Genomic DNA, 27,818 nt, shown 5'->3' on the forward strand with positions numbered 1-27,818 from the left:
CCATATACTGTACATACTTTACACCGTGTGTTTGTGTGTGCATCAGTGTTATGAACTTAAATGGAAGACTGAGTCAAGCAACTCTTTGCACACAGATGAAATAACTTTGCTTTTTGCAAAGAGTTAAAAAACAGATTGAATTGAAGACAATACACCTTTTGGGAGGGATTTTCAAAAGCATTCAGCATTGGTCTAATTGCTCCTAGTGAAGTCACAGGGAGCAAAGTTAGGCCAAAACTAAGTGCTTTTGAAGAACTCCCATTAGAAATCTTACAAATATCTGTATACTGTTCTTTCAGCAGCAGTACAAGACTTTAAGCACCTCCCTGTAGTACAATAACTGTGGCTACTCTTTACAGTAGAATTAATTAATGCATTTATGCAAGTAGGGCAGATTTCATATGAAAAAATATATACAGTATGGTCATGTTTAGATAGAATTAAGATATCAAAAACTTTCACCCTTCTTGTAAGCCCCAATTTTAAAACAATGAGCAGTTTCATAAGAGGTCTCCATACCTCCCGAGTGTGTAGAGTACATGACCTCAACATACAAAAACAAATATTTACACTTTCTTAAAGTACCAAATAATTAAAAAAAAAAAAAGTATCTAGTAGCTCTCAGCGTGCAAAGTCAGCAGGAACTGATTATCCAGGATATTTACTATTTGTTCAGAAAGTCTTGGGATCAAGCATTCAGAAGCAGAGTGCAAAAGAATCAGCAATTATCCAGGCCACTTCCTTTTTTTCTGTTTTGAAATACATTTTGTTGGTCAAGCCTACAGTTCCCTTTTTAAACACTTATTGTCAGAGTAATGTTCAGTTTAGTGCAAATCTAAAAACCACCTAGGATCTGTAATCTTTTCTAACAGTGTGAGCCATCCAGTTCACTTTAGTAGTCCAACTTTCCCGGAGCGCTTCATCAAATTTTTGCTTAAATTGTTTTAGCGCTTCTTCCTCAGTCTTCCCTAAGGCAAGAGAGTCCTAAAAACAAAAAGGAAACAAAAAGGTACTGTTGGGAATTTAAAATCCAGTTATGTTCCCCCCCTTCCCAGCATTTTTAATTTTTCTAAATCACATTCTTCTTTTTCTACTATAAACCTCTTAAATCTATTAGCCTTTTATCAATATACAGTGATATTTTCTGGACTTAATGATAAAGTTAGAAAGAAAAAAAAAGAGGAAATCACAGGTGTTTTTGAGAAACTAACCAACTCTGGCCAGTGTTTGCTGTTAAAGCAACAAAACAACTACTGAAGAAGAACATGGCACTAATTTGCAGTTCAGTAACTAGAAGTTATGAGTAACATACAGGCAGATGGCAACTCAACGTTGGCAAAAAAGAAATGAACTGACGGATAATCTAAAAAAGTGACAGCCAGGAAAAGCTGGTATGAAAAATGTACTTTTACCTGAGTGAAGCAATTTGCAACATGCTGTACTGTTCTGTTGTGAAAAACATTCCATTAGCTCTCTCATATGAACATGAACTACCTATCTAGATGATAAGATACTTTTAAAACTATTTTTTTATTTTGACCCAGAAATTAAGAAAAGCCTTTTTCTTTACAGCACTGTGCTCCTTGGCCAATTTGTGAGGTCATAAAAAAAACTTCTGAGGGTATGCAAGTACCCTCACCTCCCACTGATCTTAATGAGATCAGCACCGCAGAGGGTCAGAATCTGACCTCTTGGTGCCAACTGGCAGAGGGCACAGGGGTTCATAAGAGTCACAGAGATCCCCCGGGTCTGGTATCCACATACTAGTTTGCCAAAGAGTGTCATGTAAGGTCTCTATTGAAAGCCTGAGTCACAATGGTCCCCATAATCATTGCAAAATGTATGTATGGATAATATGTAAGCAGTTATGTATGTATACTGCAAATTATGTTCTTAAGATCTGTGCCTTGGGACTGGTAACCAGAAGGTTTTAAACAAGTTACTTTCAGGCAGGAGATGCTTATCTACCTGTCTGGCTATATGCAAATTGTGTACTGTGTGCTTATCATAGAATCATAGAATCTCAGGGTTGGAAGGGACCTCAGGAGGTCATCTAGTCCAACTCCCTGCTCAAAGCAGGACCAATCCCCAACTAAATCATCCCAGCCAGGGCTTTGTCAAGCCTGACCTTAAAAACCTCTAAGGAAGAAGATTCCACCAGCTCCCTAGGTAACCCATTCCAGTGTTTCACCACCCTCCTAGTGAAAAAGTTTTTCCTAATATCCAACCTAAACCTCCCACACTGCAACTTGAGACCATTACTCCTTGTTCTGTCTTTAGGTACCACTGAGAACAGTCTAGATCCATCCTCTTTGGAACCCCCTTTCAGGTAGTTGAAAGCAGCTATCAAATCCCCCCTCATTCTTCTCTTCTGCAGACTAAACAATCCCAGTTCCCTCAGCCTCTCCTCATAAGTCATGTGCTCCAGCCCCCTAATAATTTTTGTTGCCCTCTGCTGGACTCTTTCCAATTTTTCCACATCCTCCTTGTAGTGTGGGGCCCAAAACTGGACACAGTACTCCAGATGAGGCCTCACCAATGCCGAATAGAGGGGAACGATCATGTCCCTCGATCTGCTGGCAATGCTCCTACTTATACAGCCCAAAATGCAGTTAGCCTTCTTGGCAACAAGGGCACACTGTTGACTCATATCCAGCTTCTCGTCCACTGTAACCCCTAGGTCCTTTTCTGCAGATCTGCTGCCTAGCCACTCGGTCCCTAGTCTGTAGCAGTGCATGGAATTCTTCTGTCCTAAGTGCAGGACTCGGCACTTTTCTTGTTGAACCTAATCAGATTTCTTTTGGCCCAATCCTCTAATTTGTCTAGGTCCCTCTGTATCCTATCCCTACCCTCCAGCGTATCTACCACTCCTCCCAGTTTAGTGTCATCTGCATAATGAACAACTACATACAGTCTGAGAAAAATGCAAATCAAATGATAGTAGTGTCTCCAGGGGAGATTCTAGATTGGAAAAAACAAGCAGTGGGGGTTACCCATTTTACAAGTGAAGACAATGAATGATTGGAACTATATCTGGAGGTGCAGAGATGCACCCAGTTATCCTTCGCTGAGAGGACAAGCTGCCAGCACGCTTGTTTTCTGAATGGAGGATCACAGCCTGTCTGGCTGTTTGACACTGGAAGAGAAACTTTGGGTGAACTAACCTTTGAGAGACATCGGAACGTCCTGTTAGTTAAGCTTAGGCTCTAGAAAGCATATTATGATTTCATTTGATATGTTTGTATATTTTATATGTTCTACTAGCTTCTTGAATCTATTCTTTGCTAAATAAACTTCTTGTTTTTACTGTAAACATATCTAGTATTGTGTGGTAAGCAGAGCCGTGGTCTAAGATGTAACTGATAAGCTGGCTGTAGTGTACCTTTGGGAGCAGAGAATTTGGGAGTTCTGCGAGTGTCTAGTGGATCATGGGCTGTGCATTCCAGGGGGCCGCTCAGAGGTCTCAGGGGTTGGAGTGTACCTATCATTAACTAGTAAAGGAGAGTGGGGCTGATGGAGGCCTGGAAGGCAGTGCTTGCATTGCCAGAGACTGGTGGAGTTGGGGAACTGACCCACAGCAGGCATACACAAGCGTTCCTCATGCTAAGGCCTGGTGGTAGCAAGGTTCCTCAAAATGCTTTGTACCCCCAGGATGCATCACAGATCTCGAGAGACAGCAACTAGTCATTCCAGGATCTTACATACAAAATAGTTGAGGGATATGGGTCTGTGCCTCAGTACCAGATACCACTTGAAGAAAGTTCTATTATATGGATTGGAATCCTAGGGAAAGGGCTTAGAAAAGTAAGGAAACGCATTTGCTATCTGACCACAAATTCACGTACAGAAGAAATGCTAAATTATATAGAGATGTAGTTCTGGTTTTTACCTTGAGATACTGGATATCCTTGACAGAGGTTAGCTCTGGAAGCCCTGCAGTTAACATCAGTGCAAAGAGTGTGATAAATAGATTTCCATGTCTTCGCAGAATCAAATATGCGTCTTCACAACACTGGCGGAACCTGAACATCCATCACAAAACATACATGCAATGGACATGAAGCAGGAGAAGATACAGTGAGATAGCTCTTCATAGGTCATCTGGCCCAATACATATTTTTTTCAAATGACATTAAGTTTAGTATACAATTACTGTCTGAAATGACACTTGTGAACTTTTATTTAACCCTCCAGCTGTTCCACTTTCAATCCTGCATTTGTTTGCCAATATACATACAGTAAATACTGACAGTATCAAATGGAACTGTGGGCTAACTACTTATTCTACAGTAGAAAAATGGCTCATTGGCATTTGGTTGGTTTTCCATTTATCCAACAGCACCAACTACAGACAGCATTGTGGCTCCACCTACCAGAAGCAAGGAGGCAAAAGGTCAGTCAAACTGAATGTATGAGCATCAATATGCCCACTTCTTTGCCAATATGGGCTTCTGTCGCAAAGTGATAACTTACATCGAAGTAAAATCTCTGAGAGACTCCTCCTAAGAGGAGTCTGCACACTAAGCCCAGGTCTATGGGACCCGGGCTTGTGGACTTGGTGTTTCTAAGCCCACGCTTGACAGTTCACACTGCATTGTAAACCTGGGTTTACAATTGCTGGACCTTGCTAACGCATCAATACTGCACTACACGGACCTTCTGACTTGGGTCAGTGGCTTGAGCTGCATCCACATTTCAAAATGACAGGGCCTGAACCCAAGTGACAGTAGAACTCTATATTTGACTGCTTCCTTCCCCCCCCCCCAGCAGGATTCTAGGTCCTGAGTGCTTGCTGACCTGAGTCTGACCTATTTGTGTGTGGATAGAAGGGGAACAAGTCAGAGTGGGTAGGAGTCAGGAACGATGTAGAAAGGGAGAAGAAAGGACTTTGACAAATAGAATTACTGGTGGGCAATTTTCCCTTGTTGCATGTACCTTACCTTTCACACTAGCCAATGACAGTAAACACAGTTAGTGGCTGTTGTAAGCAATGGGTCGAAGGACTGGCAGCCAATCTGCAGAGGCCCAAGCTGGAGTGGCACAAAGAAAGAAGGTCTCCACAACACTGATAGCCATGAGGGCTATGGAATTGGCCAGATTTCAGAGACAAGCTCTGTGTGACAAGCTCTCAGGTAGGTAGAGAAGTCAGAGAGATGAAGTCGAACCTCAGGGACATTACTGTGTCCCTGCCAATGAGATGGTTCAGAGCCCCTGAGTGGAAGGTTTGGTGTGGAGGATGGTTTATTCCTGCTGGCTCCCTGTAATTCTTGCCTACCAGCTACAGAGCCTTTTAGCTGTGAGCTGGCTTGGAGGTATCCATACAGCTATTCCCTCCCTCTTCATTCTCCTGTAACTAGATTTTTTCTTCCTTTTTCTCTTCTCTTTCTCATTTACGTAAATGAGTTGAAAGACAATTGAGAAGAAACAGAAGAGCTAAGAAAGTACTGTTACTTATCTGATAGTAACTATGGTTCTTTAAGAGGTGTTGTCCAAGTGGATTCCCTTCTTGGGACACACACACACCCCATGTAGCGTCCAGCAGTGCCTACGCCCTATATATGTCCTGTGTACACTGGCCCAAAGGAATAAAGGGTGGAACGGGCCCAACCATCCCTCAACTCCTTTGAGAATCCAGAATCCCAGAGGAGCAGGACTCTGTAGTTTCAGGGAAGGAGGGTTGGCCTTGGAATCCATGTGAGTAACACATCTCAAAGAATCTCCATTCTTTCTTGTTCAAATGATTGTCCACATGTATTCTGCTCTTGGTAACCAACAACAGTTGTCTGTTTGCTTGGACCTGGATACTAGGAGTCAACAAATAATGAATGCAAGACAGCCCTACCAAACGGGTATCCAATCTGGAAGCTTCTGCCAAGGAACAGTGTCTCGTAAAGATGTGAACCAGCTGCCTGTGCCCTAGCTAACTTGGCTATCTCATAACATGTTGTTATACAGTTGGAGACCCATTTTGATAATCTTTGTAAGGATACTGCCTGACCCTTAACACTATCAGGGAAAGCCACTAGCAGTCTAGGTGTGTTCCTGAATGATTTTGTCCAGTTAAGATAGTATGACAATGCCCTTACTACATCAAATGTATGAAGTTTAGCTTTCCCTGGGTTTGAGTGAGGCTTAGGAAAGAAAACTGAGAGATGAATAAACTGGTTCATATGGAACTCTGAAAGAACCTTGGTGAGGAACTTGGGATGAAGCCTGAGAGTAATGTTGTCCTTATGAAAAACTATATAAGAGAGAAGGGCCTGATTTCCCCTACCCTTTGAGCTAATGCAATGGCTACTAAAAAACCAGTCTTCAGTGATACACGGTATAGGGTACAGGTTGCTATGGGCTCAAAAAGGGAGCCATCAACATTTAATACTATATTGAAGTTCCAAGAGGGACAGGGCTCCCAAATTGGGGGGAAAACATGAATAAGGCTCTTAAGGAATCTAGCTGCTGTAGGATGAGAAAATATTGTGTGGCCCTGGATAAAGAGGGTGATGTGCAGATATTGCTGCTATACTGACCCTTCAGAAACTAAAAGTCCAGATTGTTTCTGAACTAACAAACAATAAAATACTACTGAAACAGGTGTTGAGGGAAATGGATGCTGATGAAATGCCCACATAGAAATCCTTTTCCACTTATCAAATAGACTGACCTATAAAGCTAACACTCTTTCTATTCAACTGGTATCTCAGGAGGATTTTTAACAGCAACTACTGAAGTTAAACTTTTTAAATCAGCAGGTCCAGATAACGTGTATCCAAGCATTTTAGAAGAGCTGGCTTGGAACACTGGGGAAGTCCCAGAAGACTGGAAGAAAGCTAATATTGTGTCAATATTTAAAAAGGTTAAATGGGATGATTTGAGTAATTATAGATCTGCCAATCTGGGCATCAATCCTGGGCAAGGTAACAGAGTGAATGATACAGGAGTCGATTAATAAAGAATTAAAGGATGGCAATATAATTAATACAAATCAACATAGGTTTATGGAAAACATTTCCTGTTAGACCAACTTCATACTTTTTTTTTTATGCGATTACAACTTTGGTTGATAAAAATAATAGTGTTGACATAATATATTGAGACTCCTGTAAGGTGTTTGACTTGGCATCACTCAACGTTTTCATTAAAAAACTAGAATGATATAAAATTAACATGGGACATATTAAATGGATTAAGAGCTGACTAACTCATAGGTCTCAAAACTTAATTGTAAATGAAGACTCATCATCGAGTGGGTATCTTTCTAATGGAGCCCTGCAGGGATTTGTTCTTGGTCCTATGCTATTTAACCTTTTTATTAATGACCTGGAAGAAAACATAAAATCATCACTGATAAGGTTTGGAGATGACACAAACTGGGGGAGTGGTAAATAACAAAAAGGACAGGTCATTAATACAGAGCGATCTTGATCACCTGGCAAACTGGTCGCAAACAAACGAACAAACAATATGACTTTTGATATAGCTAAATGTAAATGTGTACACCTGGGAACAAAGAATTTAGGCCATACTTACAGGCTGGAGGACTCTATCCTGGGAAGCAGTGACTCTGAAAAAGGTTTGGGGGTGGGGGTGGATAATCAGCTAAACATGAACTCCCTGTATGACATTGGCCAAAAGGGCTAATGGGATCCTTGGATACAAAAACAGGGGAATCTTGAGTAGGAGTAGAGAGGTCATTTTACCTCTGTATTTGGCACTGCAACCACTGCTGGAATACTGTGTCCAGCTCTGGTGCGCACAGTTCAAGAAAGATGTTAATAAACTGGAGACAGTTCAGAGAAGAGTCACGAGAACGATTAAAAGATTAGTAAACAAGCCACAAGGAGCTCAATCTATTTATCTTAAAGGGATGGTTAAGGTGTGAATTGATTACAATCAATAAAATACCTATTTGGGAAACAAATAATTGACAATGGGCTCTTCAATCTAGCAGAAAAAGGTGAAACACGATCCAATGGCTGGAAGTTGAATGTAGACAAATTCAGACTGGAAATAAGATGTAAATTCTTAACAGTGAGAGTAATTAACCACTGGAACAATTTACCAAGGGTCACAATGGATTCTCCATCACTGGCAACTTTTAAATCAAGACTGGATGTTTTTCTAAAAGATCTGCTCTAAGGAATTATTTGGGGGAAATTCTATAGCCTGTGTTAGACAGGTGGTTAGGCCAGATGATCACAACAGGCCCTTCTAGCCTTGAAACTTATGAATCCAGTTGACGCTCTCTCCTTTGGACGAAATGTTCTGAACGCATGGGGCACATGCACACAGAATGGAATCCATATGAACAATCACTAGAAGAAGAAATGGGGAATCACATTACCATCTATGCATTTAGGTCAGGCAACCAAAACAAATGGAAAGGAAGTGGAGCTTAAAATTAGAAGCCTTGACTGATAGATATATTATCTTTAGGATTCTGGTAGGCAGACCTAAAATGCTCTCAATAATTGCTTGTTGCCGAATACAATGGTACATACATTTACATTTAGCCATTTGGCAAAGATCAGTAGAAAATTAGTTTTAGAAATATCACCAAAAGTGCTAAATTGTGCTATAAATCCTAGAATTTGATGACCGCAGAATTGCAGGATAATTTCTGGCAGTGATAGAAACAGTGCTATTTCTCAGTACTCAAGGGGGGTGTTAAAATAATTGTGTGTTTTAACAATGGGTGGGTTTTAAGTTCAGGAAAATCATTTATAAAAATATGAACATGAATCAGATCTAGATACAACCAATCTATATTATAAAAGCAATCCTTCCTCATTTTTCTCTTCCACCAACCCCCCCACCACAAATCAGTTATATCACATGGCTAAAGATAGCTATGTTTCATGGTTGAGACATCATTGCTGTGAATGCAGACTTAAGAATGTAAGAATGGCCACACTAGATCAGACCAATGGTCCATCTAGTCCAGTATCCTGTTTTCTGACAGTGGCCAGTTTCAGATGCTTCAGAGGCAATGAAAAGAACTAGGCAATTTTTGAGTGATCATCCTGTTGTCCAGCCCAGCTTCTGACAGTCAGAGACTTCAGGACACCCAGAGCATGGGGATGCATCCATGACCAACTTGGCTAATAGTCACCGATGGGCCTATCTTCTGTGATATTAGCGAATTATTTTTTTTAAAACAGTTATGCTTTTGGCCTTCACAACATCCCTTGGCAACGAGTTCCACAAGTTGACTGTGCATTGTGTGAAGAAGTACTTCCTTATGTTTGTTTTAAAGCTGCTGCCTATTAATTTCATTGGGTAACCCCTGGTTCTTGTGTTATGTGAAGGGGTAAATAATATTTCCTTATTAACTTTCTCCGCACCATTCATGATTTTGTAGACCTCTGTCATATCCCTCCATAATCGTGTCTTTTCTAAACTGAACAATCCCAGTCTTTTTAATCTCTCTTCATACAGAAGCTGTTTCATAACCTTCATCATATTTTTGCCCTTCTCTATACTTTTTCCAACTCTAACATCTTTTTTGAAATCGGGCAATCAGAATTGTATGAAATATTCAAGGTGTGGGCGTACCATGGATTTATATAATGGCATTATGATATTTTCTGTCTTATTATCTATCCCTTTCCTAATATTCAGGTAGCTTTTTTGAGTGCCGGTGCATATTGAGCAGCTGTTTTCAGAGAATTATGCACAATGTTTCCAAGATCTCTTTACTGAGTGGTAACAGCTAATTTAGACCTCATAATTTTGTATGTATAGTTGGGATTGTGTCTTTCACTGTGCATTACTTTACATTTATCAACACTGAATTTCATCTGCCTTTTTGTTGCCCAGTCACCCAGTTTTTGGAGATCCCTTTGTAACTCTTCACAGTCAGCTTTGGACTTAACTTTCTTGAGGAATTTTGTATAATCTTCTCAGCTTTTCCACTTCACTGTTTACCATTTTCCAGATCTTTTGTGAATATGTTGACCAGCAGTGGCTCCAATACAGATCCTTGGGGGACCTCATTATTTAACTCTCTCGACTGTGAAAACTGACCATTTATTCCTACCCTTTGTTTCCTGTCTTTTAATCAGTTACTGACCCATGAGAGGAACTTCCCTCTTATCCCATCAGTACCTACTTTGCTTAAGAGCCTTTTGTGGGGGACCTTGTGAATGTTTCTGAAAGTCCAAGTACACTATATGCATTGGACCATCTTTGTCCACATGTTTGTTGACATGCTCAGACAATGCTAATAGATTGGTGAAGCATGATTTTCCTTTACAAAAGCCATGTTCTTTCTTCCCCAACATATGTTAATCTAGGTGTCTGATAATTCTATTCCTACCAGCAATACCAGCAAATACCAATTTGCTGGTATTGAAGGTAGGCTTACTGGCTTGTAATTGCCAGGATCACCCATGGAGCCTTTTAAAAAAAAAAATCAGTGTTACATTAGCTATTTGCCAGTCATCTGGTATAGATGCTGACTTAAGCGATAGGTTATGTACCATAATGAGTAGTTCAGTTCATCTATATACACAGGATGTACAGTATTTTCTTAATACTTTGTTTTCAAATTAAATGAGTTAAAATTACTTCTCTCTTAAAAAGCAAAAATGTTTCAAGTTTGCCAAGGTGTATTTTTCCTTAGTCTAGGTCCACTTGGATGGGTGATCACTTTGCATTATTTTACTGCATGCTGATTATGCATAGGACTGTGTGCTGGAACTGATCAACATACTTTTTTCCAGCTATAAGGTGAGGAAAGAAGTTATGACTATCTTAGACATCAAAGCAATACTTACCGGCCGAATTTCTCAGTATTCCCCGTTTTGCCTTGTTGAATGACATGAATGAAATCATAGGTAAGAATGAAAGGCACTCGTTCCCTTTTAATTCCAAATTTGGATTTGAAGTTCCCAAGAATATGCCCAAAATCTATGTGAAAGAGCTAAACAAAAAGAAATAAAAATTAATTTCTCCAGAAAAATATTCTATTTTTCTAATTTGTTTAAAAAACGTAAAGGGGACCTTGTCAGGAATGGTTAGCTAAAAATGAGACTCACAGTAATCCCCCATTCCTGCCCTAACACCTCATCTTTTGTGTGTCTCTGAAGGAGATGTAATTTCTTGTTTAGGTTTTTATTCTCAGTGTTTCAAAACTGAATAGAAATATCAGTGCCAGCAGCCTGGCTCTTCTGGCCACTCTGAGTACAAAGCAATGTCCACACAGGAGGAAATATTGTCAGTCAGAAAGGAAATTTCAGTTTCAAGCTTCCAAAGTACAGCAATAAACATTATTTATCTGTGTTAGGGCTTTACCATGATGCCCAACATCATAGTATCTGAGTGTCTTCCACGTGAAATCCATAGCAATAGTGAAGTCCCCTGTAGACTTCAAGGAGTCTCTGGCATTCTACCTTTTCAGGGTTGAAACTCTGTCAGGTAAGGGTTTCTTTTAAAAAATAATTAATTATTATTAAAATTTAATTTATTTCATGTTTTTGGTGATGGGGCAGTGTCGGGGATAGTAGAGGAAAAATTATTCTACAAATTAATAAAATACTGACAACATTGTTCTAAAAATGAGAAAATGTCTTGTAGATGTAAGAGTGATGTCACTGAAATCTGGATAAGGCTAGACTAGAAATAAAAAAAATTCATTATGAATAACATTTTTATTGAGAGTATTATTCATGTCTAACCCTGATGGAACCATACAGTTCAAAACTCTATACTTGGATTTTCTAGGTTGCTCATTTGCAAGATACACTGAGATCTGATCATAGCTATAAACATCTAGGGCCACAAGGAGTAGCACCGTGTACATAATTGATTTTTCTGCTTTGGTGACCAAACCAAAAAATAACTTAAAAACTTCTGTTTGGGCTGACCCAAAACACAAACGTTTCAGTTTTTTGGAAGGAACAAAGAAGATGAAAAAAAAATCTGTTTTAGGTTGAACAAAACATTTTGCTCAACCTGAAACTACAGTGTTTTGTTTTCAAGATTACCTTTCCAACATGTTTTTTAAAACAAAACAGTGAAATTCTGAAACAAAATGTCTTTCTGAAATAAGACGTTAAAATATTAAATTGTAGAAATGCTGAAAATGAACTGTTTGCACATTTCACAATATATACAGTTGACCAAAAAATTTTCTGAAATAGACTTGAATGTGTGTTTCGCTTAAACAGAATCAGCATTTTTCAGTGAAAAAATGATTAGCATGAAAAAAATGTGCCCAGCTCTAATAAGGAGACTTATTGGGTTTTAGGGAAGTGATGAATTATTCAGGACAATCTTACTTGACAAATAATTATTTACAATATATGCGGTGGTCTCTAAGCTGCTATCCTCTCTTGATTAAAATCTTTTCTCAAAACTCACTTTCTCTCCCCATCTACCAGAACTGAGTTAACCATAACAACTACTATTTACATATTTAGTTCCATATTTATATGTTTTATTTTAATAAGACACCAAAGCTAGAATAAGACAAATGTACCTGAAAAAAACTCTCAAAATAAGCTTTGTACAAGAACTACAATGGCGAAGACTTTTTTTTTTTTTTTAAATAGAGTTCATCTAACTGCTAACAGGATTCTTACCTGACCATTCTTCCTGACCATGATATTGTCACTATGTCTGTCACCAATGCCCAGTACGTAAGTAGCTACACAGTAGCCAGCACAAGACAGGGTGAACTCCTCGATGGCTCGATCCAGGTCATCTCTAAAAACACAAAGGCAAACAATAATTCTGCACATTAGCAATAATTCACCTTCTATTTTCACTTTAAGAAAACACACAATTTGGCTTAAACTAAGATCAGATATGGATATTTTAAAACAGCTCAACTGCAGGATTATTAAACCATTTCACTATGTAGAAATGAAACTGTTACAATAGGCAATGGCATTGAGCCATTAGGTATGTGTAATTATTATTTTCTTTAAATTATGTTTCATGGCTTATCCAATGATGCACAGCACAGACTGCTGCCAATGTTAGAATTCGGTGTGTGGACTGCTGTTTGAACTCCAAGAGAAACCTGAATCTGAATATGGATCCGGTATCTAAAACGAAAAAGGCAACAAACTTGCAAAGACAGCTATATATGTGTGTACTTGTGCATACATGCATGCACACAATGGGCGAGATCCTCACTCCACTGAGCCCTTTTACATTGGGTAAAAGGGACAGAGCAATGTAAAAGGAATCTAGAAGTCTTGGATCCAGCCAAGGGAAGACTTTCAAGGCACAGGTACAGTGAAAGACAGCAATGAGACTGCTGTCTGAGGACTCCCTGGCAAGCCCTGGCATACAGGGAGTGCTGGAGGCAGGGCTACAGCACACAGTGCTTGGAGATTCCAGACAGCACTGTGGCCCAATGGCCCCAGACAAGTCCTGAGGGCTGTCTAAATTATGCCTGAAACCGCAGAGCTTACAGCCACCTTAGCCTTTCCCAATCCCTGGGCTCTGAGTTTTCTGCTGAGCCTCTTAGAGGTGCAGTGCAGAATCTCACCCAACCCTTTTGGATATGCATTAGGGTGATGCTATAATGGCTCCAGAATTAAGGTTGCTTTGAATTTAAAGAGGGGATCAAACCTATTTATTATGTGTGGCTAATACAGTGTATCCTTTACTAATTCTGAGTACAGAATACATTTTCTGAAAATTTATATGAAAAGAGGGTGCTCTGCATCACCGTGCAGGATTGGACCCTAAAATGGGATTTGTGTTTTTTTCCTTAATCCTCAAAACAGAATTTCACCTTGTAAAAATTTTTATAACATAAGTTATAAGCAAGAAATACACATGAAAATTTACCCTAAATTGTATTCCTTTAGCCAGTTTAAGAGAGCATCTTTGTTGAATGCAGCAGCAGCAGCAACATTGCTACTATTTAACTGAATATCTGCAATGGTTTCTGAAGCAGAAACAGCCTCAATAAGGCCAGAATGGTCTCCTGTTGCTAAACAACCATATGGCAACATCCTGAAACAAAACAGAGACACTATTAAAAAAAATTAGGAAGATTGTTTCTTTCAACACAAACATTCTTGGGCTGAATGTCTATGCTAATTTTAAGGCTAAACTCTCAGAAATTAATAAATGGACAGGTTTCCAGAGTGAAAACGTCAACGCTTTATTTACAAATAGTATTTTCCCTCCACTACACAAATGCAGAAACTGCTGTAGAAGCTCAATTTTACAAATACCAATCTTACAAATGGCCACTTATATGAAACAATTTCCTGATTTTTTTTCGGGGGTGGGGGGGGGAGAAGGGTAAGAAGGGCAGGGAGGGCGGATATCACATAACAAAAATCATGTAGATGAAGAACAAGTCAACATTCTTTCACATTTCGATGCCTTCAGGGGAATTGGAAATTGCTTTGCAATGCTTGGAAGGACAAGAAGAAAATGATGTAGTGCACAATACACCGTACCTACTGTAATTCTTAGTGCTTAATTTTAAGACCTTTTCCACTTTACACACTCCTCAGTCCCCAATTAGTTTGTAAAAACAGGGATTCTTACTATATGGGAAATAGGCAACACTTTGCTTTTTACTGAAGTGTAATTCTGTTAGAAAAACAATAGAGGGAGCCATTTCATGTCAGTTGCTAGTTTAGAGTGTAAACAGGCTGTAAAGAGGAAGTAAATTACATTCACATTCACTTTAAGATTCCTTTGTACTGTCAGAGTGGTTTAAAGGTGCCTGAGTGTAAATGAAAATCCAGCCCCTCTGTTTTAGCACAATATTTATCGGATTTCCATTCTTCCTAGTTCAATTTAAAAGTTTCAAGAAATTAATAAAGAGGTAGCACAGTATCTCCCCCAGAGTGTTTAAGAATGACCACTGTAGGATGCTTGGGTGCATTACAAAGAGATAGAAAATAATGCATATATATTCTGTTAGATATGTTTTGTTTTTAACAATCTGTGCCATAGGTAAGCTAAAATTCTGAAAGTTGGTACACTCCTTCATTATGGACTGCTGATTACAGACAAAAACCCAAATCCGGAATTTCTTTTACAGGACACCAAAAGGTTACCGTTCTACCATCCACCACCACCACACTAATTTAAAATCAAGAAAATTGTCAAATACAAGCAAGTGCACACCACAGGCACTGACGTTGATAGCGAAGTCCATCTAGAGACGAGCATATTGGCAACACATAATTACGTTATACTCAACAATGGTAATCTATTCTGTTTTCAGTTTTGATAGCTCTAATTTACTTCAATATGAATTAAGATTGAACTGGAGCAGACAAATGCAACAAATATGGTGAGGAGGTATGGACGGGGATACAAAAACCAGGATTAGGATTATTTAATGCAGAAGTAATTTAATTGAGATATTTACAAGTATGGAGAATAGGGTCACATAGATATTAGCAATATTTACAACACAAATAAATATGAAGCAGTTTAATCAAATCTGGAGTTCTAGTTGTGCACTATTCCCATCACTAACCCTAAGAAGACTATTTTATACATCTTCATTAAAGTAACTGATTCTAAAACTGAAATTTACTATATTAATTATAACAGAAATTACAAAATATTCATAAATATTAAAAAGCTGGTTACTGATTTTAGGATTTATGTAATTAGACCAAAATATGGCACCAAATATAGTGGACACGAGCTAAATAGTATATAGTTAAAATTACTACCCACTGATCTTGACAGGTGAACTGACCTTCTTGTCCGTTAGGGTGAGGGCAGAAGCTGAATTAATTCTGCTCCTACCAGCCTCCTCTACTTTCCCACTCACACCTTTCCCTTCTCCTCACTCCTAGCCGCAGAACATTCTCCCCCCTCACAACTTCTCTAGCCCTCTCTTACTATGTTAGGGTGACCAGATGTCCTGATTTTATAGGGACAGTCCTGATATTTGATTGTTTTTTTTTAAATATGGGCTTCTATTACCCACTCACCCCCATCCCGATTTTTCACACTTGCTATCTGGTCACCCTACACTATGTAAATGTTTGAATTCTGGACTGCTATGAGCAGGCAGAATGCCTCCTGCTGCCAATCACCCATATTATCTCTTCATGCAGGACCATTTCAGAATCTGTGTCAAGAATTCACCGCTGAAAGCCACCAACCCCTTTTATGGTTTCCTAGTTAAGGGCAGGGATAGGAGCAGCAGAACGACAAGTTGGGGCAAAGCTAGAAGGCAGGCTGAAGAGAATACATGGATTGAGAATCCCAACCCTGGCCCATCCACAGACTATCCCCCCCCACCCTCCTCTCTCGTAAACATCTCTTAACAGCCCCTACACAATTCAGGAAACTGATTGTGTTTTTGGGACATATAAAATTGAACTGGGGTAAGCACTAAAAAAACATACCGTCAGGAATAATCTTCCATTGGCAGTGAGAAGCGCTACTTCTTTTTCCATCTCTACCATTCAGTGGAATAACAGCATCATATATATGTAATACAATCTGTCTGTCTGAGACCCATAAAATAAAGCCTAAATGTAGATGATTTGGTTACAAAATATCCAGATTATTGCTCAGTATTTCCGAAATCTGTTTTTTAAAATAAACTAAAAAAAATTCAGATTTGTAACCTTTTCTTTTTAATTAGTCTCTTTCCCAATTAAAAAAAACCAACATCCAAGACAGAGTTTTCACACTGGAATTAAAGAATACATATAACAACTGCATAACACCAGGGTTCATGATGCAAGGAAACACTTCCCATCCTTATCACGACATGAAAATGTAAGCCAAGTATTGCCAGGTTAAAGTGCAAGCTGGCGCTCTTCCATGGCATTTCAACCTATCCTACTTGCAGCTAAACTTGGCACATATCCAACAACTTCCCCTTCAAAGGCAAGCAATGATGAAAGCTATTCAGCCCCTGGAGGACAGTGTGCTTACAACTGGAGGAAAAAACATTCTTGTCAGAGAGACAGTTTGACAGGAGTCAAATTGGGGACAAATCCTCAAGGCTCTGTCCATCCCCTTCTAGCCTTTTTGCCTTCAACATCTGTCAGTAGGATACCTTCCTCCTTTTTAAAGACCATGTAAAGATCACTGACAGATCTATAAGCAATCTTTGGCAATAAATATAATGTTCTTTCCGCACTTTATTTTCTCTAATGTCTTTCAATCCTTAACTATTTCAAAAGCTTAATTCTTCAAAAGGGATCTCTTCCAAATAAATGGGAGAGTATTGGTACATCATTACATCAGCATGTTCTTCTATTTTCAGGTATAGCATTCAGTTTACTAAATGACTGAAATCCTACAGACTTTAAAGAAAGATTTTCTTTGGGTTTTTTTAAATAAACTTTCCCTTAATTTACTTGTAGTACCCACAATGCCAATGCCAGACCTCACACCTATCAATACAGGTAAAAATGAAAATCCACTGTAGGCTTCTTGACAATAAAGGTAAATATATGTATATAACCCTCTTTGCCTATCAATGTACCAAACACTGTAATATGTAGGTTTTGGATTAAAGCATCTTGATTTATATGTGAAAGTTCAGTTGAGTCCTGGAAAAAAATACACAGCCATTGAAACCATTTGTGTACATTGGGAAAATGGGTGGTATTTTAAAGTTGTGTTGACTAACATTCACTCCCCTCGAACAGTTAACCATGACCAGGTAGCATGTTTTTTAAACTTAACTATCTTTACCTACAATCCTGTGGCAAAATGGTGTTTAAAAATGTGTTGGATAATATATTTTAAAAATACCACTCATTTTCCCAGTGTAGACAAACCTGAAGTTATGAGATAAGCTGACTGTAAAGCAAGTCAATATATCCAGATGAAAGGTTGGTCTCAGTCTCCTACCCCGTCCAGCTTTGCAGCACAGAAGACCAACACATGCTCCCAAGTATCTGAATACTGTGTCTCCCTTCCAGGAGAGGATGATCTGCTGGGGTTTCTGTCCTTGTGTAGACTCCAAGCAGAAGAGAAGAACTGGACTGAGCCTCCATTTAGAATTGCTTTAAAATAAACATTCTGGCTTGTGGTGGTTATAAGAGAATTCTGGCCCCCATCCCAGATTGCTCATCTGCTGCGTAGCGCTTTCTGCACCAGGGCCAGTTCACTGAAGCTGCAAAATCTGAGGTGGCAGGGGGCCCCAGATTGGGTAAGACTCCCATGAGAAGATTGATTGAGGCAGTAAGCAAGTGCTCCTGCTCTTTTAAAAGGAAAGGTGGAGAAAAGAAGCAATAGAGCAACTGGAGCCTGGCTGTTTTCACAGGAGTGTGGTTGGTGGCTAAGGATCCAGAGGTTCCAGGTGAAGTAGGAGAAGCTGGGAAGCCTAGGGCCTTCTGTGCACCCAGGAGAGCACAAGGGGCAGCAGTGCAAGGGAGACCTATTGTTCAAAGAAATGGGGGGCAGAAGGATTGGAGGGGAAGGGGCAAAACTGACTGGACTGGAGGGGTAGGTGTGATTTTTTTTCAGCAAGATTGAATTGTTTTGTTTGGGGGATTGAAGATGTGTCAGTGGAAATTAAGTATGGTTAGACTTCAGTTGTATGGCAGTACCAGTATTTTCACCCTATGCTAATAGCTTTAGTCCTCAAGCAAATAAATTGAGGGCATATTTTTCAAAGCCTGCTATTCATCCTTTCTTTAGGCTCTATGCCTCGTGAACAGCAGACACACCCAACCCCTGACCTTCACAAGAGCCCAGCCTGGTTATTTTTATATTTTCTGATGAGACACATGTGCTGGAGAAATGGGGTTATTTACATTTGATTTTGCAGTAGGGGTGACTTATGGTTCTCTCCCCTGCTTCCAGCATATGCTACTGTGGGGGCTGGATGCTGTTACTGTCATAACTAAGGCTATTTCAGTGTGCCTGGATCACCATCTGGATGCTGCTGCCTGCATACTTCTTAATTCTTTTCGCAGCCTCTACACCCCCTCAGAATTTTGTTTATAAGCATGAATTATAAAAGATGGTTGAGAGGGGGCTCCCAATCAAACAGATCCACAGGTTCAGCTCTCTCTGGGGGTTCCCCTTCTGACTCTTTCTGAGAGTTTATGGGGACAATCTTTGGACTGCATGGCATCTCTCTTCATCTCCCGTTGACGACCTTAGAAAGTAGGTCAGTCAGAGAAAACATATCTAATGACCCATCAAATTAATTCCCAATTGCCAGACGCCGTGTGTGGGGCTGGGCTGGAGTCATAGAGTCTACCCCTGAGAAGGAAGTAACTGAGAATGCCTGATCTGGTGCTCTCCAGCTGCCAGGAAGGCAGTCCTTGCCCCCAAGTATTAGAGCAACCTCCTGTAGGCTATTCATAATAGTATAAATTATCTGCAAATATTTTTTCATCTTTTCAAAGAAAAATTAAATCAAATGTTCAACTTTACAGCAACTAAGCAAACATTCAATTACCTTAAAGCAAACAGTACACTTCCTGAAGTAATTTGTCTATTTAAATTCTTCTTCTATCTTAGACTTTACTAAAAGGAATCTTCTCATAAATAGCATATTTTCCTGATGGGTAACTTGTTTATAATTTTCCATATCTGTGTGGTTTGATGCGATGTGCCTGTGCAAATCATACTATGAGTCTTCAACTACAAATGCTTAAGTGATGAGATCAAATTCTCCAGCTGGTGCAGCCTGAATATTATTTAAAAATATGCTGACTTCTAGCTTACTGCAAAGATGTACATAGTTTAGCAATTAAAATCACAAACTGTAAAGATTACAGCTCTGTACCTCACATGGTTTCAAGTTATGGATAATGATAGGGCATGGAATGCTAAATTGCAAGACTTAAAAAAATCAACGTATTGTTAGAAACATTAGTTCCAAAGATGTTCTTAGAAATCAGTCTTTTTTGGGGGGCGGGGGGAGGGGGAAGGGAGGAAGTAGTCAAATAAAACTAACTTTTGTGTGCTTGTATATGTATCCGCAGAAGTGAGTGAAGTGGCAGAGGCAGCTGCCTAATAGCTAGTGTCCTGCATTACAATGCTATATTCCTTATCTTGTCATTTCAATTCTTGGAATTGGTACTAGTGCACAGTTATCATGTTCAGCGCAGTAGTGAGTGGGTGGAAGGAGGTGAGTTCTTTATGTTGCTCTGTAACAAAGACTGGAAGATATAAGAGCAGGACCTACTAGCTCTGAAAGGAGTTCTGTGCTGTCCAGTCCAGTCATCAATGAGTAGAAGGAGGGTGACTACGATCTGGGGATGTATGTTAAAGATGGTAATAATGGGAGCAACTCTAAGGCCTGGTCTACACTAGGAGGTTATGTCGAATTTAGCAGCGTTAAATCGAATTAACCCTGCACCCGTCCACACAACGAAGCTATTTAGTTCGACATAGAGGTCTCTTAAATTCGATTTCTGTACTCCTCCCCGACGAGGGGAGTAGCGCTAAATTCGACATGGCCATGTCGAATTAGGGTAGGTGTGGATGGAATTCAACGCTAATAGCTCCGGGAGCTATCCCACAGTGCACCACTCTGTTGACACTCTGGACAGCAGTCCGAGCTCGGATGCTCTGACCAGCCACACAGGAAAAGCCCTGGGAAAATTTGAATTCCTTTTCCTGTCTGGGCAGTTTGAATCTCATTTCCTGTTTGGACATCGTGGTGAGCTCAGCAGCACTGGCAACGATGCAGAGCTCTCCAGCAGAGGTGACCATGCAATCTCAGAATAGAAAGAGGGCCCCAGCATGGACTGATCGGGAAGTCTTGGATCTGATCGCTGTGTGGGGCGATGAGTCCGTGCTTTCCGAGCTGCCATCGAAAAGACGGAATACAAAGATCTACGAGAAGATCTCAAAAGCCATGACAGAGAGAGGATACAGCCGGGATGCAACGCAGTGCCGCGTGAAAATCAAGGAGCTGAGACAAGGGTACCAGAAGACCAAAGAGGCAAACGGACGCTCCGGATCCCAGCCCCAGACATGCCGTTTCTACGAGGCACTGCATTCCATTCTAGGTGCGGCCGCCACCACTACCCCACCACTGACCGTGGACTCTGAGGATGGGATATTGTCGACGGCCGCTTCCTCGGAGATGTTAGCGGACGGGGAAGATGAGGAAGATGATGAGGAGGACGAGGCAGTCGACAGCGCTTACAACGCTGATTTCCCCGACAGCCAGGATCTCTTCATCACCCTCACAGAGATCCCCTACCAACCGTCCCCAGGCGTTAACCCGGACCCTGAATCAGGGGAAGGATCAGTCAGTAAGTGTATTAAACATGTAACCATTTATTTTGAACAGAACAGGAATATTAACAATGGGTTTTTCATGATTAGTTTGCCCTAGGCGCTTAATGTTTAAGTCCTTGGCAGTGCAGCTACTGGAAAATAAGGTCTATATGTCCGGGGATAGAGCTGAAATCCTCATGGGACATCTCCACAAAGCTCTCCTGGAGGTAATTGGAAAGCCTTTGCATGAGGTTCCTGGGGAGAGCAGCCTTATTGTGTCCTCCGTGGTAGGAAACTTTTCCGCGCCAGGCTATCATCAAGTACTCTGGGATCATTGCCTTGCAGAGCATGGCAGCATACGGCCCTGGTTTTTGCTGGCTTTCACGCAGCATGAGTTCTTTCTCTGTCTCAGAAATCCTCAGCAGAGTGATGTCGCTCATGGTGACCTGCTTAGAATTAGGGGAATGTGACTATTGGGACTGCTTGCCTGTTCCTTTACAGAACTGTAAGTGGCGGTTTACAGCCACGCGGTGGAGGCGGGAGAGGGGCAGCAAACAGGGATCTTTCCCGGGGACAGCCGCGAGGGGGTGGGACAGGGGCAGAGTTCATGCTTGCTGGCAGCAGGAACTGGCCAATGCTAGGAGCATTGCTTTGAACGTGAAAGGAGGGCACTGCTATAATTTAAGTTTCAAGCAGCCAAAAGTCTACGGCTTACCATGTCAGCCTGCTACCCGAATTCCGCTGTCCTGCCCCGCTTGTCTGATCTCCACTGCAAGACCCCAGGCACTGAATGCGAAGGCCGAAAATTCGACCTTGTCCTGAGTGCGCATGTGATAGGTGCTGTGCATGGTCTTGTTCACAGAGAAAGACTATGTTCATTGTTCACAAAAAATTATCTTTTTGAGGAATTCACTCCCTTTTCCCCATCCCACAGCTGCGACTGTCTCCCAACCTACCCTGGCATCCCCCTCCCAGAGGCTGGCGCAGATTAGGCGGAAAAAGAAAAGGACACGGGACGACATGTTCTCAGAACTTATGGGCTGCTCCCAAGCCGAGGCGGCCCAGCAGACCCAGTGGAGGGAGAACATGTCGCAATACCATCGATCACATATTGAACGGGAGAAAAGGTGGCGGCAGGAAGACCAGCAGGCGACTCAAACGCTGCTTGGACTAATGAGGGAGCAAACGGACACGCTCCGGCGCCTTGTGGATGTTCTGCAGGACCGGAGGCAGGAGGACAGAGCCCCGCTGCAGTCTATCTCTAACCGCCCTCCCCCGCCACAAAGTCCCATACCCCCCCTCACCCAAAGTCCCAAGAAGGAGGGGCGGCAGGGGCCGTGAAAACTGTCACTCCACCCCTGCAGACTGCTCAAGTACCAGACGGCTCTCATTCCCCAAGTTTTGATAAGTCCTTTCCTTCACTCCAAAAGCACCTCACCCAAGCCCCTGTCCCAGTGTCATCCCCTAACTGTGTAGTTGCTAATAAAAAATACGTTTCCGTCAATTACTGTTTCCGTCATGTTCTTTTAGAGGAGAGTGTGTTTGAAGGGGGGAAGAGGGTTGGTAATTGGAGAGGACAGTCACCTTTACCAGGGTACAGACACGGGGGCAGGTTCAGCAGAAGGTCACACACACATTGCAGTCACTAGGCACCCTGGTCAGTCTGGGAGGTGGTTTTCATGTTCTGTGTGTGTGTGTGTGTGTGGGGGGGGGGGGGGTAGGTGACTTTGTGGCGGGGGAGGGCGGTTAGAGATCTTATGCAGCGGTCCTTAGCCTAGATCACAGAGCCACGCAGCAGGGGATCTGTAACCGTCCTCCCCCGCCACAAAGTCACATAGCCCCCACACACAGAGTCCCGAAAAGTAATAAAGAAAACGGTGTTCATTAACAAAGTTCCATTTATTTTATTTTTAAACGTGTGTTGGAAGGGGGGGAACGGGGTATGTAACTAGAGAGGATAGTCAACATTAACTGGGTAAAGAAACGGGGGCAGGTTCAGCTTCTCTTTAAACAAACTTAATAGTCACAGGTTACCCTGCTCACTGAGGAACCTAGCTTTCAAAGCCTCCCGGATGCACAGCGCATCCCGCTGTGCTCTTCTAATCGTACGGCTGTCTGGCTGGGCGTAATCAGCAGCCAGGCTATTTGCCTCAACCTCCCACCCCACCATAAAGGTCTCCCCCTTGCTCTCACAGAGACTGTGGAGCACACAGCAAGCTGCAATAACAATGGGGATATTGGTTTCGCTGAGATCAGAGCGAGTCAGTAAGCTTCTCCATCTCCCCTTGAGACGTCCAAAAGCACACTCCACCACCATTCTGCACTTGCTCAGAAGGTAGTTGAAGAGTTCTTTTTCAGTGTCCAGGGCTCCTGTATAGGGCTTCATGAGCCAGGGCATTAGCGGGTAGGCTGGGTCCCCGAGGATTATTATAGGCATCTCCACATCCCCAACAGTTATTTTGTGGTCTGGGAAGTAAATACCTTCCTGCAGCCGTCTAAACAGACCAGAGTTCCTGAAAACACGAGCGTCATGAACCTTGCCCGGCCATCCGACGTTGATGTTTGTAAAACGTCCCCTATGGTCCACCAGTGCTTGCAGCACCATTGAAAAGTAGCCCTTTCGGTTAATGTACTGGCTGGCCTGGTGGTCCGGTCCCAGGATAGGGATGCGAGTTCCATCTACAGCCCCACCGCAGTTTGGGAATCCCATCGCGGCGAAGCCATCTATGATCACCTGCACGTTTCCAAGGGTCACTACCTTTGACAGCAGTACCTCAACGACTGCGTTGGCTACTTGCATCACAGCAACCCCCACGGTAGTTTTGCCCACGCCAAAGTGGTTCGCGACTGACCAGTAGCTGTCTGGCGTTGCAAGCTTCCAGAGGGCTATGGCCACTCGCTTCTGGACAGTCAGGGCTGCTCGCATCCGGGTGTCCTTGCGCTTCAGGGCAGGGGACAGCAACTCACAAAGTTCCAGGAAAGTCCCCTTCCGCATGCGAAAGTTTCGCAGCCACTGTGATTCATCCCAGACCTGCAGCACTATGCGGTCCCACCAGTCCATGCTTGTTTCCCGGGCCCAGAATCGCCATTCCACAGCATCAACATGACCCATTGCCACCATGATGTTCACGGCGCGGGGTCCCGTGCTTTGTGAGGGGTCTGTGCCCCTCTCAGACTTCATGTCCTCACCGCGCTGCCGTAGCCTCCTCGCCCGATTTCTCAGCATCTGCCTCTGGAAAAGCTGGATGATAAGGTGCGAGGTGTTGACAACGGCCATAACTGCAGCGATGGTCGCAGCAGGCTCCATGCTCGCAGTGCTGTGGCGTCCGCGCTGTCACTCACCAGAAAAGTGCGCGAACTGATTTCCCGCCGGCGCTTTCAGGGAGGGAGGGCGGGAGTGACGGTTGGATGACTACAGTTACCCAAAACCACCCTCTACACATTTTTTGCCCCAGCAGGCATTGGAGGCTCGACCCAGAATTCCAATGGGCAGCGGGGACTGCGGGAACTGTGGGATAGCTGCCCACAGTGCACCGCTTCCAATGTCAACGCTTGCCCCGTTAGTGTGGACTCACAAAGTCGAATTACTGTCCTTAGTGTGGATACACACGTTCGACTTTGTAATATCGGTTCCACAAATTCGATTTATGTAAAATCGAACTACTCTCGTAGTGTAGACATACCCTTAAGCTTTAAGAGGGGTACTAAAGATGAACCTTAGGAAGAAAAACATGGAGGGTATAAAAAAAAAGTGTCAAGTTCATGACTATTTACATAGATGATTAAAAAATTTGCCCTCTTCATTAGGTACATTATGGTAAATCATATGTCAGAGTTCTACAGCAGTTAAGCAACCATCATTACCTCTCTTTAGGTGCAGGAAAATATGTTTATTCCTTCCTTAGCATAAACCCATGATAATAGCTAGATCAACACTATATTCTGTTCCACTGGCATTCAGAAATAGCATTTCAAAACTGGTCCACAATGAGTGATATCTGCACTATTCATTTAAGTCTCCAATCCCTAAATTATTGAAAATCATGTATGTTTTCATTGCAGTACATTGAGCTACTTTTCAACATTTACAGTATCTTATTTCAATATTAATTTTACTCGGATAAACTGTGGCATTTTCCTATACTTCGAATATAATACAGCAATGAAGGATTTATAGCATGGTAAGGTAAATATACCCATTTTTAAAGATCCCCCATAATGTATACCAGGAAGTGAAACAGATAAACTGCTTTACAGATTTATTACATCATGTTTCTCCCTCTCACCCTTTGTTCCCTTTATTATCGGGGAACAAGTGGTAAGAAAGCAATTATTACAGGGATATCATACTTAACTAGTCCTTCTTGTCTTTAATATAAAATTTGTTTGTTCTCTTTTTTTATTGTAGTCTGACTGCGCAGAAGTCAAAAGCATTTTCTGACGATTTTCATGAGAATCAGTTATAATCCAATTATAAGAATAAATGAAAGTGCACTTTTTCGGGGCTCAGTGCAGGAACTAAACCTCAATGATATTATATACATCATCTATGAGATGAAATAATTATTCACATTGGAGGTGTGTTCCAGTTCAGAAGAACTGAGTTTAGAGCCTGCCATATATAAACTGTTTAACTTAAAAAGCTGCCATTAGGAAATAAAGGCAAACTTAACAGGTAAGGAAATGTAATTTTTTGAAAATTATGCTCACACCTCTAGTAAAAAAGAGCATTTAAGAGTTAACTCACTGGAGGTTTATTTAAACATAGCACAGAAGTAGAAAAAACTAAGCAAAGAAAGTTACTTTCACCAGGCATGCATTACCTTGCATCAAACAGAAACTAGGCTTATTTGTAACAGTCCCACATGTTGTTGCCTCTGTTCATTTTGCCTTCGGGCTATATTAAACTGTGCTAAATATGCTTCAAATTTGACTAGAATGAATACAAAACTACATTAAAAAAGTTAAAGTTCTGACAAACTTATAAAATTAGGCAGAGTGAAAATGATCAGTCTAAGTATTGCACCTCATGTAGCATGAATCATCATACACAACTGAGATACCTATATAAAAGGTTGAAGAGAGATCAGATTGATGATCTTAACTCTAATATTCCTTTATTTACCCAACTTAAGTTAGACACTTATTTAAATACACCACAGAAAGCTGAGAGAAGATTTTTGCCTAAATGCCTTTAAGAGGATAGGTTTCAATTTCAGCACAGAAATTCACAAAGGCAATTTCCTGCAGTGACAGGCAGTATTCTCTTAACAGGTAAGACGACACTGGGAGATTTGGCAAACTCCATTTCCTCCTCAAAACTGCGAAATTCCTTGGTTTTATTTAATTAAAAATTACAGTATTAACTATTTTTAGATTACTCCTTTTAGATAATTAGATTACCTGTGTCTATTTTTGGGTCATTGTATATAAGGTGTTAACATGCATTTGGTTTCTATGCTAGAGACTTTTCACTGTGAAAAACATCCCACAATTCTGCAGAATTAGGATAGACCGAACTAGTGCAAAAACTGTTTCCAAACAAATGAGCTGAAATACTTACTCCAGGCGAGGGAGAGGAAGGGGTGGATGGGGGATAGTAATCTTTCCTAGTCTTGTCTTGAACCTTGGTCTACATTCTTCTTTCCCTCTACTGTAAAACTTGCCAGTTTAAATTTTAAGTAAGAATCCAATTTAATACAAATTATCAGACAAAATAAAATACAGAATTCAGGTTTCAGTTTGGGTTAAAAAAAGATAAATATTAACATTTAAAGACAGTGGTAACTAATATGCTGTGCAATAAAAAAAAATATCTGTTCTTCAGTGAGTGATTTCAATAATGAACTACAAGTGCATATACAGGAACATAATTTTTTCCCAAAGCACTTTGTGATTGTTTCCTTTGTGGCCATTTTTGCACTCTACAGAAATGTTGAGCCTCTGCTATTAATGAAAGTAGCTACAGGGTTATAAATATATGCAGGGGATGGTCATAAGCCAACTTTTTGGCATGAAGAAGCAGTACGAAACCTACTTCCAGTAATATCAACTGATATGAATGCCAGTAAAACAACAAATCAAAGAGGACTCCAATCCAGTAAAAATACTTGAATTATGAAAACTACTAAAATGACATGCTGTGATGGCCATATCTAGCCTGATTTTATCAGTCTATAAATTTGGATGATTTTAATAATGTGTGTAACATATTTATATTAGAGACATGAAAAGACCCCGCCTCCCTCCAGATGGTAACAAAGCACTGTTCAAGGTGATGTCTTGAGTCCTTGAAAAGTAATAGTTAACTGATATGTATGCATGAATTCTGTGTACTGGACATTGTGGGAAAAGCCACCCTACTAATAGAAACCTGTCTTGAAGATGTGAAGGATGATTTATACCAGGGGAAGGTGTACTTACAGAGCCAATGGCCTCATACTTATGTATTTTTTGGAGATACAGAGAAAAGACAAGTCAGCTGAACTTGGTATTCAAACATTCTAGCCCATTCAGCATTGCCCCAGACCACTGAGGGCAATTAAGGATAGCAGAGCAAACAAATGACCTCAAAGGTGCTCAGCTATGCCATATACTTGCCACATAAATGTATTCTCAGTTTGAGAGCTGCACAAGGGCTGTATGAGATTAAAGTGCTTAACTGGAGT

General features: G+C 41.1%; 1 protein-coding gene across 2 annotated transcripts in view; it reads right to left on the reverse strand.

Moving 5' to 3' along the window:
* Window positions 1–846: 846 nt before the first annotated feature.
* The window catches only part of PIK3CB (phosphatidylinositol-4,5-bisphosphate 3-kinase catalytic subunit beta), a 108,760-nt gene continuing 81,788 nt past the window's right edge, over window positions 847–27,818 (reverse strand). For both annotated transcript variants that reach the window (XM_065410609.1, XM_065410611.1), the window contains 5 exons: window positions 13,804–13,971; window positions 12,582–12,705; window positions 10,776–10,921; window positions 3,890–4,022; window positions 847–984 (listed from right to left, as the gene is read on the reverse strand). In XM_065410609.1, the coding sequence (XP_065266681.1) occupies window positions 847–984; window positions 3,890–4,022; window positions 10,776–10,921; window positions 12,582–12,705; window positions 13,804–13,971 (709 nt within the window). The remainder of the gene's footprint in view (window positions 985–3,889; window positions 4,023–10,775; window positions 10,922–12,581; window positions 12,706–13,803; window positions 13,972–27,818) is intronic.

Source organism: Emys orbicularis, chromosome 9 (assembly GCF_028017835.1).
Source record: "Emys orbicularis isolate rEmyOrb1 chromosome 9, rEmyOrb1.hap1, whole genome shotgun sequence".
Classification (NCBI taxonomy): domain Eukaryota; kingdom Metazoa; phylum Chordata; order Testudines; family Emydidae; genus Emys; species Emys orbicularis.